This window comes from Myodes glareolus, chromosome 23 (genome assembly GCF_982192425.1).
Source record: "Myodes glareolus chromosome 23, mMyoGla1.1, whole genome shotgun sequence".
Classification (NCBI taxonomy): domain Eukaryota; kingdom Metazoa; phylum Chordata; class Mammalia; order Rodentia; family Cricetidae; genus Myodes; species Myodes glareolus.
The window spans coordinates 6,629,796-6,648,506 of NC_142048.1; the positions used below are offsets into that span (position 1 = coordinate 6,629,796).

Below are 18,711 nucleotides of genomic sequence, written 5' to 3' on the forward strand. Positions count from 1 at the left end.
TCAAGTTTTAGGACTTTTATTTACAAAATGGATTGATTCTTGTTTTATACAAATCAAAAAACCTAAACTCTTAAAAATAGAAAAAACTTCCCACACTCTTGGGACCGACTTTTACGCAACCAAGGAAGGGAGTTAGAACTCGGGTATTTGCTTCTTATCAGTCCTGGTCAGGCAGACTGGTCACACAGCTGGGCAGAGGGCGGCCAAAGGTCTGTCAGGTCAGGGTCTGAAGGAGCAAGATCTTCTCATTAATGCAGAAGCGGTGCAGGACCACCATCAGGTTCTCACCGCAGCGGGAGACCTGGCGCTCCATGGCCAGGCGGAAGTCCTCCTTGACGCCTTTGGTGATGCCGCGAGTGACCGTGTGGTGCCTGAGGTCAGCGACAGGGAGACAGAAGGAGACCACGGTGAGAATAGCAGCACAGCCCAGAGCTACCTGGGTAGGAACCAACCTGCCTCACAGCTAAGTGGAGTCACATATTTACACCAAATTTATAAAGAAAAGCTGTAACCAGATACCGACTCCTGTCCATCCTTCTCAGTCTCATACTAGGAAGACATCTTTCCTGCCCTAGACTGGGTCATTCATACAGCCAATAGCCACTGCAATGTCACCTGCTTCACCTCTGAACTCCTGAAGCTCACACAACGCAGTGCCTTGGGTGCTTTAGGTTCCATTCTCACTGGCCTCACTGTGCTGGAGACCAAGCCACAGACTCCAGAGAGAACAGCAGGAGGAGGGACCAAGTGCGTCCTAATCACCACGGAGCTCTCTGGCAGGGCCTTGGTCCACAAAAACTCATGCTCCACACAGTTGCTGGGGTGCTGAGTCAGGCCTCTCTCCACAGAAACGTGAGTGCTGTGTCCAGCCAGACTCTTGCAGAAAAAGTAGGGGCCCTGGGGCCCTGAGACAGAACCGTGCCACAGGCTAGAAAGGGAGACCCACTGCCTGTGAGGTTCTCTCAAGAGCAGAGCCTTCCAGGTGCGTGTTGTCTGTGGTGGGTTAGTGGGAGCAAAAGCCAAGAGGTGTCTAACTGTGCCCCAAGAGCCGTGCGTTAGGACGGGAAAGGACAAACAGAATCCCATAAAGTGAGGACAACATGAACAGAGGAAAGGAAAAGTCAGCAAAACTCAGTGGACTCAACCACAAACAGAGGAGTTTTGGCTGCTAGTTTGGTAACGTAACAGTTTTAGACAAACGAAACCCATCTGTTCCCCACCCCATGCCCTGACTCTTCCAAGTGACACGGCTTTCACATCGTGAGAAAACAGGCTGTGGCTACCACCCTGAACGCTCCTGTCTCTAAGGCACATTACTGCGTAGGAAGTGAGCAGGAGCGGCAACACCGCCGTGCAGGCTTGTTTAGACCGGGGAAGACAGCGCTGCAACAACCATCGCCTCTTAAAGGCTTTATAGGGAGGCAGAAGGGAGCGGGAAAACAGGTCTGCATGGAGACTAACTCAGTCTGGGTCTCCTGGGGCACAAACAAGTGCACAGTGTTTTATGTTGCCTTGCGATAACTTCTGTCCTGGGTCCCTGGGCTGCAACCCAAAACCAGACAAGTTACATGCAACTACAGGCCATATTTCAGAGGACAAACTCTCCCTAATACTCCTAAAGACACAATTAACTGTTGCACTCTGCTTGGCAGAGGACCATTTCTATACATTGACAGATGCACAACAATTATGTATGCATAAGGGCCTCTATGCAAGTCTGGATGATGTCAACTACAGTCAGGCTCCACACACAGTGATGGGCTGCATTGGTCCCCTACAGCCTGGGTACACAGCAGCTTGGCTTGAGTCAATGCAATAGCATGGTACATGATAGCTGTATTCCTGGTGTTACATGGCACATGACTGCAGATATGGCTTAAGAAGAGGAGAACCTAGCTAAGTAGGATGGCATCATTTTAACTTATTAAATATTGCCAATTCAGAAAGGTAAGGTCTGAAACAAAGCAGCCTGCTTTAAGGCAGGGAAAGCTGTGTGAAAATCTGTTTAGAGCAAAAAAGTCCTGATCATTATATGGAAATCCACAATAAAAGTTTGCTTGTGGTACATGTATGTCAACGTATTTAAATACTCATGACTCAAAACCTTGGGTTTCATGAGAACGGAATCGCAGCTTCGCACTTCCTCTGGTACTCACTTAGATAATGCAGTTTTAGCAAACTTGTTTCTCCCCCCAGATCCATAATGATTTTTAAATTCAACACAAACACACTGGCAACTCATGAAAAAAAAACTTAAAAATGTTACAATATTTACAACCAGATGGTTTGCCAAGGAATGCAGAACAAATTAAAAACAAATAAATAAAGCATGAAAAGAGCACCGAGGGACAGAGCCGGAACCATGGCGGGAAAACATGTTGACAGACAGCACACTATGAGCAGGTGTTTTCCACTTGGTACCTGTCAGCAGTCTGTATGCTGGGCTGAAGCACAGGTAAGAATTCCTGCTGCAGTAACCCCATGGGAGGGCTAGAAGGCCTTTAAAAAACAGCAAACAGCGGCATTCAAACACCCACACCAGCTCACCCTGCACCGCAAAAACAACACTGCGGAGAAGATACACAGGACTGGACAGCGACTGCACAGGGACTTTAACCTCCACAAGCCCTGGCCGTGCTGTGTCTTCAGGGGGTCTGGGAGAGGCTGAGGGCCCCACCGCACCCGCTGCTGGTGCCAGTGTAGAGGCATCTTGGCTCCTGGTCCCAGAGCTCTTCCCACTTGTGACTTGGAGTAAAAAGGCATCAGTGAGGAAGAGGGAGACGAGATGGCAGTGGGAGGGGAATATCTGAGAAGACAGGACTCAAAACCCAGCCTCCTTCACTCACTCTTCTCACGCCCACGCCGGTCCCAGCAATACACCTGGAGACACTGGCTAGCCACCTTAGCAGGACTGAAGCCCCAAACTGAGAGGTCCTTCAAAGAGGACCCAGAAGGGCTGGTGATGTTTTCAATAAAGAAAGGGTGTTTGAGATTTGGGGGAAAAACAAGGCTGGGAGCCATGGTCTTGCAGAATTCTGTAACGAAGATTTAACACATTAGCTGGTGATCACTCAAGAGATTTTTTTCCCTTTTGATTTAGTCTAATGCAGCTATGGTACTGAGGATATCAGCATAAAAACGTTCTCTCATTTAGCACATGTCAGAACAACATACCTATATAACAAACCAAGAACTTATGCCTCCTTTGGCCTGGCACCAGGTGCCCCATGTTTGTACTGTACCTGCTTGCATCCGAGATGCTACAACTAGGACGGACTCACAACCTTACCCCAAGGGGAGGAGAGGTACACTGCTCACAACATCTCTGCCACTCATCTGGAGGGACCACCCAAAAGGTCTGCAATGGCTTCAGAGAATTTGTTTGGAACCCAAGGGAAAAGGAATATAGATAGTTTTATTCAAGAGTCTAATCACACCTCAGTCAGTCAAAGCTCTGTCTTAGCAGTTAGAATCTCTTGGCATCATTTAGAGATAGGTTATCTGAAATATAGATTTCAATCCATGGTGAGACCCTTACAGAGAACATGCCTACAAGGTCAGGTCACTAGGTAACAAGCCCTAACCCTTTTTCCAGGTTAAATCAACTGTGGGTTTTTAGGAGGCTTGTCTTCTAAGGAAAGTTCAAGGAAGTTACAGTTAGGTTGATCAAGGTGGGGGAGCCCTGGAAAGCAGGACGGACGCCTCCTTGGGCAAGCAGCCTCCTCCAGCGCCAGCAGCACTGGAACTGACAGGTCCTAACTTTGACTCCGAGTCCTCGGGACATGTGCAGGTTAACACTGTTCAAGTCAAGACAACATGGGCAAAGAAAGGCCCAGCTCAGTGACTGGAGCCATTCCTTCATGTTGCCACAGATAGCCAAGCATTGTCTAAGTCATGGGGCGATTCTCTGTAGATGGAGCCCTCTGTAGGAAGAGTCTGACTCTAAGACCATACATATTATGACAATTTGAATGGTGAGCTTTTGATGAACTAAGTTTTCTTAAAGATATGTTTGCATAATCAATTTTGGAACTTAGGAGTTCCTAAAGAAAACAGTTTACCTGGGTTTCCACATATAGAAGTAATCTATTCTCACACATGGTTAACGACACTTGGAACAGTTTATATTCCCCATGACTTTGGTTCATCATCAAACCAAAGTAGTCGATGGAGAAGGGGAGAAGACAGTGTCTGGGACATCCTGATTAAGCGCTCTACAAAGGGCCTCATTTGCTCCTAAACATCACCTCAGTTCCCTATTAGAAATGTTGAAGACATACAATATCACTTACAGCATGGGGAGGGGATCTTCTGTTCTTTAGGGAAGATTCCACTGGGCCCTACTCTTGGTAAGGTATAATGAGGAAGGAACGCCCATCATAAGCCAAATTCCTAATAGAAGCATTTCTTACCTCGCTCCTCCAACACCCCTAGGACTCTACAAAGACAAAGTGAGGACTATGGCTTTCAATAACTAAAGACTTGCTTCCGCCCAAACTGAGGGATGGATGAGGTTTCCAGTCTCAGCCATGCATTCCCCCTGCTCTGGGTTCAGTCTCTTGGCTTCGCTTTGACAGTGACTTACAGACACACTGATTATGCAGGAAGCCAGAAGGAAGTGTATAAAGTGCACATGGCGCTTACAGTAGAGAGGATCTTAGCCAAACTGCAATGAGGACTGAGGGTAGAAGCGAGATTTATGAGCTATTTAAAAATCATGGATGGCCACTAGGTTCTCATCTGCGACAACGTGGGCTTTCTGCAGTGTCCTATGGGCTAGGGGTACACCTGGGCTCAAACGCTTGCACAATTATTTGTTGGGGCAGGCGTGTTTTAGAGGCACTAGAACCAGCTCGTTCACTTTGAGCTGTGTAAGCCATGGAGAAGCTTGGAAGGGCTTCAGACACAGTTATAAAGGAAACCTGTAGCCCCATCCAGTACCATGTTAAGCATGGCTGCATTCATTTAAAATCACTTTATGTCTAACCAGAAGTGAATACCAAATCTCAGAAAGGAAAAGGCATATAGAAAAATCTCTAGTAAAAAATTTCAAAAGTAACAAAAATACCCCAATGGTTTTGTGTCCCCCCCCACCCCAGGAAATGTAGCTAAGAAGCACAAGTCTCTAAAAGACACCTAGAATCATGTGGACCCTCGAAAACAGAGACCAGTTTTGAATTCCTCTCCATTAAACTTACAAAAAGTACAGAAACTTACAAAGAAGTCATGCAAGCACACGAAAGGTGAGCACAGAGCTTCAAAGAACAAAAGATTGTCTACTTACTTGATCAGCATTCCTTGATTTGGGAGTAACTCCAGATGAATCTTCCCTCCTTCCTGGGTCCTTAAATAAGCAAATTCCTCCAGCATGTCAATGTCTTCAGCCACATTCAGGTCAACCAACAAGGAACAAGCTGTCCCGGTCTCCCAGGGAAAGAACAGGCTCTCAGCAGATGAGGAAGCTGCTGTTGTCCTCCAACTAACACCATAGTCAGGTCTTGACAGGTGTTGATTTTCACATTAACCAAATGGCCCTATGAGAAGAACTCTCGGTACAAGTTCCGCCAGGCGGGGCTGGCTGTGTAACCCAGGGCCATCAATCCCCAAACCCATCCGACTAAAAGGCATTAACACATGGTTTTCCTACGAAGATATTGAAACAGGTTCTACATGGCCATGAGAAATTTCTTCTCAAGAAATCAGAGGCAGTAGGAGTGGGAAGGATGGTCTGGCTGACAGGATATGTATGAGTCATAAGAAGAAAGATGATTTCTTCAGACCCAGCAGACAAGGTCTTTCAGATGCTTCAAGAAAGGAAGTGTCCGAGAACCCAGAAAATCCCATGTGAAATATTAGATGGTGCATTCTTCTGGGGGAAAGTTATATAACTTTCATTAATCTTTTTTTAAAAAAAAATCACTGCTCAGGCACTGGGACATATGTAGCACACATACCCTGCAAACTGAGGGAATGGACTCTGAGAAATGGTGAAATGAAAGCAGCTAAACCAGGGTGCCCCTCAATTCAAAGGTGGTCTTCCCTCATGAACAGCTCACAAAGCCACACTGCCTCATCAGCGTAAACCCTTTGGTAGCTGTCATGGCACAGGCCTAGTGCTAACAACTGATTCCAGGGGCAGCCTCTGTCCAAGGAGAGGCCACAGCGGACACTTTTTCCACAGATAAAGGCCAAGGAACTATTGCAGGCTATGCTAAACCAACTGCCCTAGGCTTGCTAAGAACCTGTAGGCTATTCTGACTGTAAGCATCTTGGCTGCCTTCTTGAACTTAGCTAGAACGACAGTCCCGATTCCCTGAATTCTATCTTTGAAACGTCACTGACTTTCACCAAGCACCTGCCACAGCATCACTTCGAATCCTCACTCCTCCCTTCCCACACTTGGTAAAAGCAGTATCTGTACTGCCAGAGGTTCACACAGTATGATGGCAGTTCTTGTGATTAATCCAGACAAAGGATACTTGTAACATAGCTGAAGAAGTTCTCATACTGGAAATTCCCCTGCTGGCAAATCTTACTGATGGCTTTCAGGAAGAGGTTCTCGCCCCGCGGCCACTCGTGCTGGAGCAGGACAATCACATGGCCCAGGGCCAGGTCGTCTCTGGTGTCTGTAAAAGCTCTCAGCTGTAAGACAAAATTTCATGCAGAAAAATAAATCTAGGACATCTAGGGCACACCAAGTATCACTTCCTAAAAGGGGCTCCATATGTCAGTATAGGCTACAAATCATTACTATTTAAATAACAAAACTGTTGCTGAACAACACCCTTCTAAGGAGGGTGGACTTAAAGGAGGCCCCAGGTTCCCTCTGAGGGCGCAGCACATGAGGCTGACACGTCTTTATACCGGAGTTGGACATGAACAGGGGAAGTGAACTGGGAGTTTCTGAGCTTGAGAATCAGAGATAAAGTTGAGTATTCCTACATAGTGAAGAGAATAAACAGGAACTTTTGTTATTGGTTTTTCTTGTTCTACTTATTTAAGACAGGGTCTCAGGAATCGCCCTACATTTGTTAGATAGCTGAGGATATTCTTGATCTTCCTACCTCCGCCTCCCAAGTGCTGGGACTATAGGTATGTCTCACTATGCCCCAGTTTATGCTGTGTTGGGAATTGAACCCAGGGTTCGTGGGTGCTGGGCAAGCACCCTACCAATTTAGTCATCTTCTCAACCTTAGAGACATCTTTTAGGAAACAACGGTGAGTGGAAAGATGGGCAGGAAGCTGTAGTAGAAGGCTTGAGATGGCACTGGGAAGAAGGAAAGATAGCAAGCAATAAGGTGTGAACTACAGAAAAGGCTAAAGGTTCAGTTTGAAATGGACAGCTGCAAAAAAACACACTTCAGAAGGCTTCTCTGCCCCAAGCAGCTCTAGTGATTAAGTTAGTGTGGGACCACTGCATAAAGTAGTAAGCAGTACTGCTACCCTTTGCACACAAGCTAATGTGACAGTGACAACCCCACCCCAAGGCTCCACTCCACTGCAGCCAAGGTTTGTGTCTTCAAGAGTCTTGGAAGCTTCCCAGTGCTACTAGGCCTTTGCTGGTGGTGACCTTCATGTCTAAAAGAATTAACTCCTCATACATCTATGACCCTAATAAATATTTATATTGCCTTCTTCTGTAGCTAATACATTCTGATACATACAATGTCAAAATTTTTTACTGTATACCAACCATAGCAGGCAAGGGAATTTGTCTGTCTGCTCTACTACATACTACCCCTACCCTTCTCAAGGATGGGGTTTATTTCCTGCTCACCTTTGCCTAGTGCAGCTGAACTAAAAAAAACAAAAAACAAAAAAACAAAAAAAAACCCAAAAACCACCAAAAGCCAAAAGAACACTTGTTAATTCCTAGGACAGGAAAACTTTCCACCTGCCTGGTAAAGTCCAAAACAGCCGCAAACAAAGCTTAGTCGTGCCAGCTTACCAAGACATATTTCAAAGGCAATGCGTTTCCTGCTATTTCCATTTTAAGCTCACCTTAAAGCACGCTAACATCAAGTGCAGGCAGTAGGGCATAATAGCCTTACTGGTACAGGGCAGCAGCTTCAGATCCAAACCTAGCAGAAGGCCAAACTGTTAGTGAATGCTACCGTCAAAGAGAAAGGCTCTGACAAACGTGTCACTCACTCCCTCAGTAAGATAAACAACAGCTGCAGAACTCGCGACACAGCACAATTATATTTTGTGATGATGACACTGATTTTTGGTCTCAAGATTTCATTTCTCAATTTTCTTTTTTTTAATATTCACTTATTTATTATGTATACAATATTCTGTCTGTGTGTATGCCTTCAGACCAGAGAGGGCACCAGACCTCATTACAGATGGTTCTGAGCCACCATGTGGTTGCTGGGATTTGAACTCAGGACCTTCGGAAGAGCAGGCAATGCTCTTAACTGCTGAGCCATTTCTCCAGTCCCTCATTTCTCAATTTTCTTTCCTACCCTACTAAGTAAATATTATAAAATATTTCAGATATGTAGAACATTATATAGAGGGAATCTCACAAACCCAATGTGCTTGTCACTCAGCTTCTGTGTGTAAGTATCTAGCCGGTATGTTTATATGGGCATCACGTGTGTGCAGTGTCTGTAGCGGTAAGAAGAGGATCTCGGATCCCTTGCACTGGAGTCACAGATGGTTATAAGCTGCTATGTGGGCGGTGGGAACCTAACTCAGGTCGTCTGCAAGGGCACCATGTGCTCTTTCCTGCTGAGCTATCTCTCAGCCCCCTGTCTCTTGGTTTTATAAAATGTTAACATCTGGCTTTAATTTTTAAAGATTTAAATTACCACAAAACCAGTAGAAGCTTCTTCTTCTTTTTTTAAATTCAAGACAGGGTTTTTCAGTAGCTTTGGAGTCTGTCCTGGAAGTTAGCTCTTGTACTAGGTTGGCCTCAAACTCACAGAGATCTGCCTGCCTCTGCCCCACCACCCACCCCCACTGCGCTGAGATTAAAGGCGTGTGCCACCACCGCCTGGCCCAGAAGAAGCTCCTTATAGTATCTTAATGTCACCCTCTTCTCCTGTCCCAGGGCAGACATAATTCTGAGTGTGGTGACGTCACTCCTATGCAATCTGCATGTGTCTGCTACAGGTGTTTGTATTTACAAACAACACACAGAAATGTCTGGCAAGTTTTCAGTCTACTAAGTCAAATGGTGTCATAATATAGGTATCTTCTGTAAACTGACATTTTTACTCCACCTTCTGTGTTTCAGGTTTGTCATAATACATGTAGCGCTGGTCAAGGAATTTCCAGGATTATGTGGTATTCTATTGTTACATATACACACACATACACGCATGCATACATACATACATAAATACATGAATAAACACACACACACACGACTCCCATCCAGTCATCCAGTTATAGACACTACAGCCTGTTCATGAGATTTCTAATTTTTCACTTTAAACACAAACATGTTTATATATGACTTCATGTGTACTTATAGGAAAAACTTTAAGCACTGACATCTAAACTAAGATCTCAATCCTTTTCATTATGGCCTGTACTCTTTATATCTTAAATCTTCCTGTAATCACAGACAAGAAGTAGCAAAAATAAATGCCTTTTTATACACATGAATCCTCCTTAACACAGTACATATCTAAAATGAAGCATCCATTTACTTTCAGCATTCCTCCTCTGTACACAAAGTACAAGAATATTCAGTTCATCAACAGAGAACATTTCTATTTGGAAGCCACGAGCCAGTGGGTAAAGACCAGTTTGGAGGTGATGCTAGGAACGAGGGACCGCTGGGTAATGAGGCCATCTTCCCGGCAATGCTGTCCTCCACGCATACACTCACGTTCAGAAGCACAGGACAGCTGTTCCTTTGCCCTCACTCAGGACCACTGCTGAACAGCCTTGCTTTTTCCAGTCTGTGTTGTCTGTTTTTGTTTTTTTATACCAAATTTAATTTCCTTTTGCTATAATAACAGATTTCTATTTTGTTTTGTGTCATTTCTTTTATAAGATGTGCTTATCAAAAACTTTCCTACTGCATCTAATTTTTAAAATTTCTTGGCATAGGGCTGGAGAAATGGCTCAGCGGTTAAGAGCACTGACTGCTCTTCCAGAGGACCCGGGTTCAATTCCCAGCACTCACATGGCAGCTCACAACTGTCTAAAAATCCAGTTCCAGGGTATCTGACACCCCCACACCAATGCACATAAATAAATCATAAAAAAAATTTTCTTGGCATAAAATTGTTCTTATTGTTCTTTTGATGTAACCAGGATTTGCTGTGATACTGTCTTCATTCCTGATATTTCTAATTTGAGGCCTCTGTCTTCTGGGTCAAACCTGCTAGGGCTGTACCAAGTTTATGCGTATTATCACAGAAATAACCTTTGGCCTCACTCACTTTCCCAGTGCTGCTCTAATGATTATTTCCGTCTTCTACTGTCTTCATATTTAATCTGCATATTTATTTCTTACTTCCTTGATGAAAATTTAGATGATTAGCTATGCATTAGTTTTTCCTAGCAATGTGGCATCAGGTAAAGCTCAGAATGCCACCTAGTGCACAAAGGGACGTTCTTCCGAGACAAACTCACGAAGTGGACTCAGGGCTTGGAGAAGGTGCAGAGCCACAGCTGCTATGGACACAGCCTGGAGGGCTCGTTTTCCACAGCACACAGTGCTCTGACCTCACTCGGAACTGTGACATGTCTCGGCCACGGCCCTAAAACAACTGTGACAGAGAACAAGACTTCACTCTACCTTTTCTAAACTTGGGCTTTACTTTGGAGGGCTCGTCCTGTGGTTTCCCTCCGTCCTGAATGGGTAGCACCATGTAGCACATCAGGTCCAGGACCTTCTCACATGTCATCTGCAGTAGAGAAGACACAGGCACTAGCGTGAGGCTCTGAGCGAACGGCAGCTGCCACAGCGCAGAGGCAGACAGCGCGTGCGGAGGGGGCTGCATTCCTGTGAATGGCTGAGCACTCAATGGTGAACACAATGGTGAGTCTCTGAGAATGCCCCTTGAGCCACCAGGTACTTACTCTGTACTCCCCCAGTGCAAAGTGACAGGTTGCCAGCTGAATGAGCGCCCTCTGGTGTTCCAAAGTCCCCTGTCCTGTGATCTGTGGCTGAGAAAGGGATCCTTGGAGAGCTGCTAAGTGATGCAGACTGGCTATTGCCTTCTTATATTGACCCTTGGAAAGACACAAATGCAAAGAGAAAAAACACTGACATTAAAACACACGCACACACAGGTGGCACAGAATCTCTGGTAAAGGACATTTTAGATGCACCATTTCTACAGAACCAGCTAGCTACTCATGAAGGACAGGAGCAGCGAGCTGTCCATGGCAACAGCTTGGTAGCAATTGTCCGCTCTCCCCATTCTGGCAGCTACAGAACAATGCACTAGGCTGGATGGCAGCAGGGCAGAGGGAAGAAGTGAACACTGACGTAGCGGTGCTGTTTTAGGAAAGCTCCTACTCAGACAAATGGTACATGCCCTCTCTCATACGGGGATCCAAGCTTTGGATGGTTACACGTGGGTATGGGTGTAGGTAGAGGTCATGAGACCACAAGTGAGGAAAAGAAAAGCCGAGGGGGGGTGGTAGAACTTTTATGGCAGAGAAAGAGGCTGCCGGAAGTAGAACAGCACAAAGACGGCTGCTAGGTGGTGGAGATCAACTGAAGCAAATTATATTTTGTATGGTAACTTAAAATGGACAAATATTCATTAAGAAAACTGAGAAGTATTTACGCTATCTTTAAGGTGCAAGAGGACTGAGATAAAAACGGCTGTCTGGGTTCTTGCTTCTATACACAGGGAAGAGCAGGAACATGACTGAACACACCAAAAGTCAGCAAGGAAATGAGACACTTGTGGATGAAAGTGGACTGTAATCTCAACCACAGAATCCTCCAAGGCGTGGCCAGGCAGCGGAGCACAGCACAGCGCGGACGCTAAGGCAGTCTGCAGCAGTCCCACCCTGCACAGACACAGCAGCTGGAAATGCCGCTCACAGTACCTGGTAGATGATCATATCTGTGAGGAAGATTCTTAGCCACAGCCAGGTGTCGGTCTTCCACGCCAAACAAATTCTTGTAAATTCTGTGTGAGAATTTGAAAGCAAATTCACCCTCAGCTGGTGAACACACAGGCAGCAAAGAGAAAAACACAGCAACTAATGAGAGATGGAGGGCTACTCTCAGCCTCAACAATCTAGCGGGCTGTAACAGCAGACACGCAAGGAGTCTTTTCCCACACCTATTTTAGGTACACATGTGCAACATGGTGCAGTTATGGAGGTCAGAGCACACGTGGCAGGAATTGGTCCTGTCCCCCTACCATGTGGGTCCCAGGCCATGAGATCTGTTGGCAGCTGCCTTACCCGCTGAGCCATTTTACTAATCCAAGAAGGACTTTCATACACCAGTGTTTGTAAGCACATATTACATGCCAAGAACTACACTTTTCAAGTATCACTCCACGTACCTTGTTCTGTTTTTTAAGACAAGGTCTTATGCAATCCCTACTGCTCATTTTATCTTTTTTTAAAAAAATCAATTTATGACTAAAGAAAACTTCTTCCAAAATAGTCATATCTACAATAAACACAACAAAAGAAAGCAAGGCTATATTCCCTTAGAAACTAGAACACAGCACATCTGACAGGGGGCTGTCTGGTCATGTGCGAGCAGGCCACAGGATGCACGCTCATACCCAACAGGCAATCAATGGGCCCTGATTTCACAGGAAAGCAAAAGTGATTGGTTAGCAAGGAAGTAGTGAGCCCTAGAAAGCAGGCACATGAATCGTTTCTATCTTCCTTCAAAAGGAAGCAGCCAAGTAGACAAGGAGATGCACATCTTTGATCCCAGCACTTGGTAGGCAGACAGGAGGTCTCTATGAGTTCCAGGCCAGCCAGAGCTACATATTGAGATCCTGTCTCAAAAAAGAACACAGGCTTTCTCTATGTCCAAGGCAACACAGCAGATGGCAGACAGAAGCCGCACCGCCCTCTACATTGCAGAGCACAGGCAGCGTGGGGGGCAGAGAACCAGAGCACGAGACAGGAGGCAGCAGGACAGACACAGGGAGGAGAGCAAACACCGGCCCTCCACTCTGTCCAACCCCGCTGGCCTAGGAGGAACTCAGAGATCATGGTTAACTGAATAGGTTTCCGGATCAAACAAGAACCCTATAAACTGAGCGAGTGGTTTAGACCTGATTCAATAGGCAATGAGAGCTGACATTCCAAAAGACGACATTTTAGAGTTGATCTGTTACGGTTGAACAGTGTCAGTGACCAGCACACACTCACCTTTGTCCAGGAATTCCAGGGAATGGAGCAACTCCCAGCTCTCCCTGGCCAGTTTGAAGCTCTCCAGCACTTCAATGGAGTTGCTGAGCTCCGCTTTGCTGACAACAATATGTCGATTTCTTCCTTTGGCTGAACATTCTTCATCATCTGAACTCTGCTTATGGGAAGAGCACAGCTCATTGGAAGTGGTACATGCCATCACAGCTGCAATGTTAGTCACTGTTCTCGCTCTTCTATGTCTTTTATATCAAAGAATATTGGATGTGCAATATTTCCAATTTAGTACTGATCTCCAATGATCAATACATGATTGTCATCTTAACATTCTCATGTTGTCAAGATGTATGTCTAAAATTAGGTTTGTTGATTTCTTATAAATTCAAAACATCATTTTAATCAAAGTCAAATCAAAACAGATTCTTATACTGAGAGATAGTGAGTAAGTGGCACTCACTTTAGTTTCTCATTTCCTTAACGAGACATTAATTAATTTGGTTCCTTACAACAGTCTGCCACACAAGAGAATAAACAGAAGCCCACTCCCTAAGACGGAAGCAGCTGCCTGTTAGTGCCCCCTTTGCTCTCTGCACACATGTGCCCAGGGCCACAACACCCCCGCCCCCTTAGCTCTGCTGCTGAGGTGTGAGTCTGGAATGCCATCTGTGTCTTACAGTAAAGACCTCTGCCACTCTTTCTGTCATACAGACAAAGAACCAAGAGAGCTGCAGAGAAAGGCCACTGTCATAAACATCACTGGCAGGTCTAGAGACGCTAACGAAACAGTCAAGGTCACACAGGTCACTGGGCTTCCCACTGTCACCAATTTCTTCAGTCGGTTTTTCTGCCCAATCACTTGACCATGTCAGCGGCCCCAGCTAAACCATCCCACCTCTCAGCACACTCAGTCACTGTAGCAGAGGCTGCAGTGAAGCACACAGCCGCAGCTCACCTCACACGACACTGCCTGGGATGCCTGTTTTCCTTAAAATTAAATAAAGATTTATTTTCATTATTTTTAACTATGTGTAAGTGTACATCTCTGCATTAGGTATGCCCTAGTGACTACAGGTGCTCTCAGATAACAGGTGCTGAGTTCCTGGGGCTAGAGACAGAGAGTTAGCATTTGCCCGACGTAGGTGGTGGGAACTGAACTCGGATCCTCTGGAAGAGCTATTAACCAGGTGCTATTAACCACTGAGCAGTCTCTTGGGTCCCAGGTGCCTCCTCTCCGACAGCCATCCTCCCTGCCTTCAGATCTTAGTGTCCTCCTGCGGCTTCTCATACCTGGAAAATCTACCTACACACTTGTGCAACGCAGAAATCACACACACACACACACACACACAAATTCGCTGGATATCCTATCTCATCAGAGCCCTGTTTCATACCAAGGAGTAGTGAATCAGGACCCTATTTACTATTGTAAATGGCGAATTTGGTAGTGTTGCAACCTATGAAAGACAGCTCTGCTTCCAAACTAGGTCATACATTTATCAAAGAAGCCCAAACTTCAGGGAAGACACTATGGATTCCAAACAGCCTGCAGAAGTTTGAGAAGTGCTTAGGAGGAGAGGACCAGCATTGGTGCGCTACCAGGCACATGCTATGAGCACACGCAGTGAGGCTGGGTGGAGACCGTCTCTAAAGCTGAAGAAAGCCTTCCTGTTTCTTTCCACCCTGAAGCCTGTTGAAGCCATCATAGCATCCTACTCCAGCCAACGGTTCCCTGGGGGTTGTGTAATTTCACCAATACCCATCAGTCAAAACATGGTTAAGTAACTCAAAACAGGGTTCACAGACCTTGACACCCCCAGGATGCTGAGCTGTTCTGTATCCCTGGTCTCTACCCAGACAGCCAATACCAATCCCTCTCACACAACCACAGCTGTGACATTGTCAGGTGACCCAGGGAGAGAAGGGGCACAAAATGGCCTCCACTGAAGACAACTAACTTAATTGTACTGTCTTCTAGTAAGTTTTACTTTTAGCTCCAAAATCACGTTACAAATGGCACACACAATGTTAGTAATTAAGTGGAAAGGTTACCATGGTTTTTTCTCTTCCCTCAGCTAGCTTCCTCTTCTTGTGTATGTGTTTACTGCGATCAATTTCTACATCACCATACACATTAGCCACATCTTCCAGCAGAACTAGGGGAACCTGGCTTGGGGCGTTAGGACCTACACAGAGGAGGACACAGGAACGTCACAAATGAAGAGAAAGAGTGGTGAATATGAGCAGGTCAAGTGCCACATGAAAATAAAACTCAAAAATACAGCCAGCGTGACCCTGACTAGGTAAACAAGCGCATGTCCACACACAGGAAGAAAGGCCGCATGATCATGCATGTGCTGGATCATTTACACAGGTGCCAGTTCAGGGCTGGAAAGGAGTGACTGCTCCTTCCTTGCATTTGCTCTCATGTATCTGTGTTTAAACAATGACCACGAGGTATAAAATGATCATGAACATTACATGCACAGCATAACTACATGCTTCAAACAAAACAGAACATATGAAAAACCGTAAGTTAACACACAATATATATAAATAGCTTGTTTAAATCTTTATTGTGCATCTTCATGAAATCTACATTTTAGGGTTTTCTTTCTTGATTTTGTGTTTTTAGTCTTTTGAGAGAGGGTCTCATGTGTAGTCCAGGCCTGGCCTCAAACTTAGTATGTAGCTTCCTTTTCTGTCTCTCTCTTGCTCCCTTCTCCCCACTTCTGCCCTTCCCCCTCTGTTTCTCTGTCTCTCTCTCTCTGCTCTTCCCCCTTCTTCCCTTGTCCCCTTTCCCTTCCTCTCCATAACCCACTAAATGCCCACTTTCTCTGAAAACAAAACATAAAAACATTTAAAAAAAAACTCAGTATGTAGCCAAGGCTGTCCTTGAACTGCTTTTCCCTTCTCATCCTCCAAAGTGTTGATTTCCATTTCAAACAGGCATTCAATATCCCTATTTAGTTTAGTTCTAGGTCTTAATACAGGAATTCCTAGTGAGAGATAGTTATATAAAAACTTAATCAATAGAAACCAAATTAAATCATCAATGACAAAGAGCACTGGTACCACCCTACAACTTTTTAATCGCACAACAAGTGAAAGTAGAATATTGTAAAATACTTCTGTCTCCCTCTTATCCGCACTAAACGAGTATTTCGGGTTTCACACCAGCGCACGCGAGCGAGCTAACCTTGGAAGAGAGATGGCTGGATGCTGCTGATGTACTGGAACGCACTCTTGAAGAAGACCAGCATCGTGGAGTAGAGCACCTGGTTCTTATAGTTGGCATGAGCCTCGCTGTCGAAGCTGTTCATGTACCTGCAGAGCTCCTTCATCCGGTGCAGGATGTCGCTACAGCTCCTGGGAGAAGGGGACAAATTCACCTTACTGCCTGGGAGAAACGCTGCAGTTGCCAGAGGCAGCTGTAGGTATTTGGGCATAGAAACTGCTGTGGCGTTAAGTAAAATGAAGCTTTAAAAAATTATTTTATATACATGGTGTTTCCTGCATGTATGTCTGTATGAAGGTGTCAAATCCCCTGGAGCTGACGTTGTAGAAGGTGTGAGCTGCCATGTGGATGCTGAAAATTGAACCATGTCTTCTGGAAGATCAGTCAGTGCTCTCAACTGCTAGACCATCACTCCAGCCCCTTAAAAACTTACTTTAACTGTACGAATTCATGTGATATGTTGTGATAATCTAATACAGTATATAATCAATGGGGTAATTAATATTTCTAGTCCCTTAATCATTAAAAAACTATATGTATATTCACAAAGGCCCAGTGTAACATTTTATACAGATGTATCATATGCAAATCAAATCCGGGCAATTAAGTTTCTTTTTGAGACAGGGCTTTTTGAGACCAGTCTTGGATGGTCTGGAATACACTATGTAGACCAACGTGGCCTTGAACTCACAGATCTACCTGTTCTGCCTCCTGAGTTCTAGGATTAAAAGCATGTGCCACCAGTCCTGGCCCTCGGGTAATTAAGTTTCAGCTTCCATACCATCAATTAGGAAACTTCAAACTCTTCTATTGCAATTATGAAAATTAAACATAAAATCAGCTATTACAGGGCTGTGGTTCAGCAATGGAGAACGTGCCTGGCATAAGCAGAACCTGGGTTCAACCCTCAGCACCACATGCAGCTAAGCTATTGTGACTCACCATGCACCTTCTGCGTGTAGGAATCAGAAGTTATTTTTCTGTAACAATTATATTTGGATATTGTTAGCTGACGTTTTGCTACTTCCTTTCCCAACTCCATTCACAAGCACACACGATCACCACTCTACATTCCAAATAGCATTTACTAACGTCCATATGAGAGGGAACGTGGCGAATTTGCCTATATCTGACCTACTTCACTTACGTCATCTAGGTTCACCTATTTTGCCAAAAATGATGCAAGATGATGCCTTATGGCTGAATAATGTTATAATGTATCTCTATCAGACTCCCATTTTCTTTATACATTCACAGGCACCTAGACTGATTCCATATCATAGCTACTAAAAACAGTATAGTAACAAACAAACATACAGATGTCTCTTTCATATGCTAAGTCCCTTTGGAATCCACAGCTGGATGAAAGGTAGATTTACTGTCAGATTTTGTGGCCCTTCCACACTATTTTGCATAGTAACTGCACTAATTTACATCCCTATCAACAGTTCAGTGTTAATCTTTCTCCACTCTAAGGATTTATTACTTCTCATCTTTTTGTCATTGTGTTAGCCACTTGAGTTCTTCTGACACATGTTTATTCATATTAAAGTTATTCTTTATTATTTGCATGACTGGTAAATTTCCCCTTCTGACCTGGAGCTAAGAACAAAGACAACCTCATGACAGAAGCATGCCAAGTTAACTTCTTTTTTTCTCTGCATGAATAAGATAGGATCAAGTTCTCAATATGTTCTTTTTAAATTTATTTATTTTTTTACTGGTTTTTTTGTGGGTTTTTTTGTATGTTTTTTGTATGTATACCTTCTTTACCTTTCCCTTCCTCCTTCCCTCCTGTCTTTCTTTCTTTCTTTGAGACAAGGTTTCTCTGTAAAGTACTATCCTGAAACTTGCTTTGCAGACCCTGGCCTAGAACTCGGAGATCTGCCTACCTTTGCTTCCCCAGCACTGGGATTAAACACGCGCACCACCACACTCAGTCCTGTCTTACTGCTTGTGTGGCAGAGATTATGGGTGGTATTGGGGTCATGTAAGTGCACGTCCTTGTGAAGCTGATGCCGAAAGTCCTTCTTGTTCACTTCTCACACTGTTTATTGGGAAAAGAGCTCTCACTGGACCTCGAACAAGACAATTCAAGCTTGTCTAGACAGTCAGATCACCCCAAGAATTCCGTCTCTGTCTCCCCAGTGCTG

At 44.8% G+C, this 18,711-nt stretch overlaps 1 protein-coding gene across 8 annotated transcripts in view; it reads right to left on the minus strand.

The window, feature by feature from the left end:
- The window catches only part of Ints10 (integrator complex subunit 10), a 26,813-nt gene continuing 8,102 nt past the window's right edge, over window positions 1-18,711 (minus strand). For 2 of the 8 annotated variants that reach the window (XM_085680355.2, XM_085680358.2), the window contains 11 exons: window positions 16,520-16,689; window positions 15,373-15,506; window positions 13,327-13,483; window positions 12,031-12,113; window positions 11,047-11,199; window positions 10,763-10,871; window positions 8,002-8,081; window positions 6,480-6,642; window positions 5,285-5,378; window positions 2,422-2,499; window positions 1-371 (listed from right to left, as the gene is read on the minus strand). In XM_085680355.2, the coding sequence (XP_085536481.1) occupies window positions 215-371; window positions 2,422-2,499; window positions 5,285-5,378; window positions 6,480-6,642; window positions 8,002-8,081; window positions 10,763-10,871; window positions 11,047-11,199; window positions 12,031-12,113; window positions 13,327-13,483; window positions 15,373-15,506; window positions 16,520-16,689 (1,378 nt within the window). In that variant the 3' untranslated portion in view covers window positions 1-214. Of the gene's footprint in view, window positions 372-2,421; window positions 2,500-3,289; window positions 3,368-5,284; window positions 5,379-6,479; window positions 6,643-8,001; window positions 8,082-10,762; window positions 10,872-11,046; window positions 11,200-12,030; window positions 12,114-13,326; window positions 13,484-15,372; window positions 15,507-16,519; window positions 16,690-18,711 lie in introns of all 8 variants that reach the window. The other 6 variants (XM_048442771.3, XM_085680356.2, XM_048442772.3 and 3 more) reach the window with 6 other exon arrangements.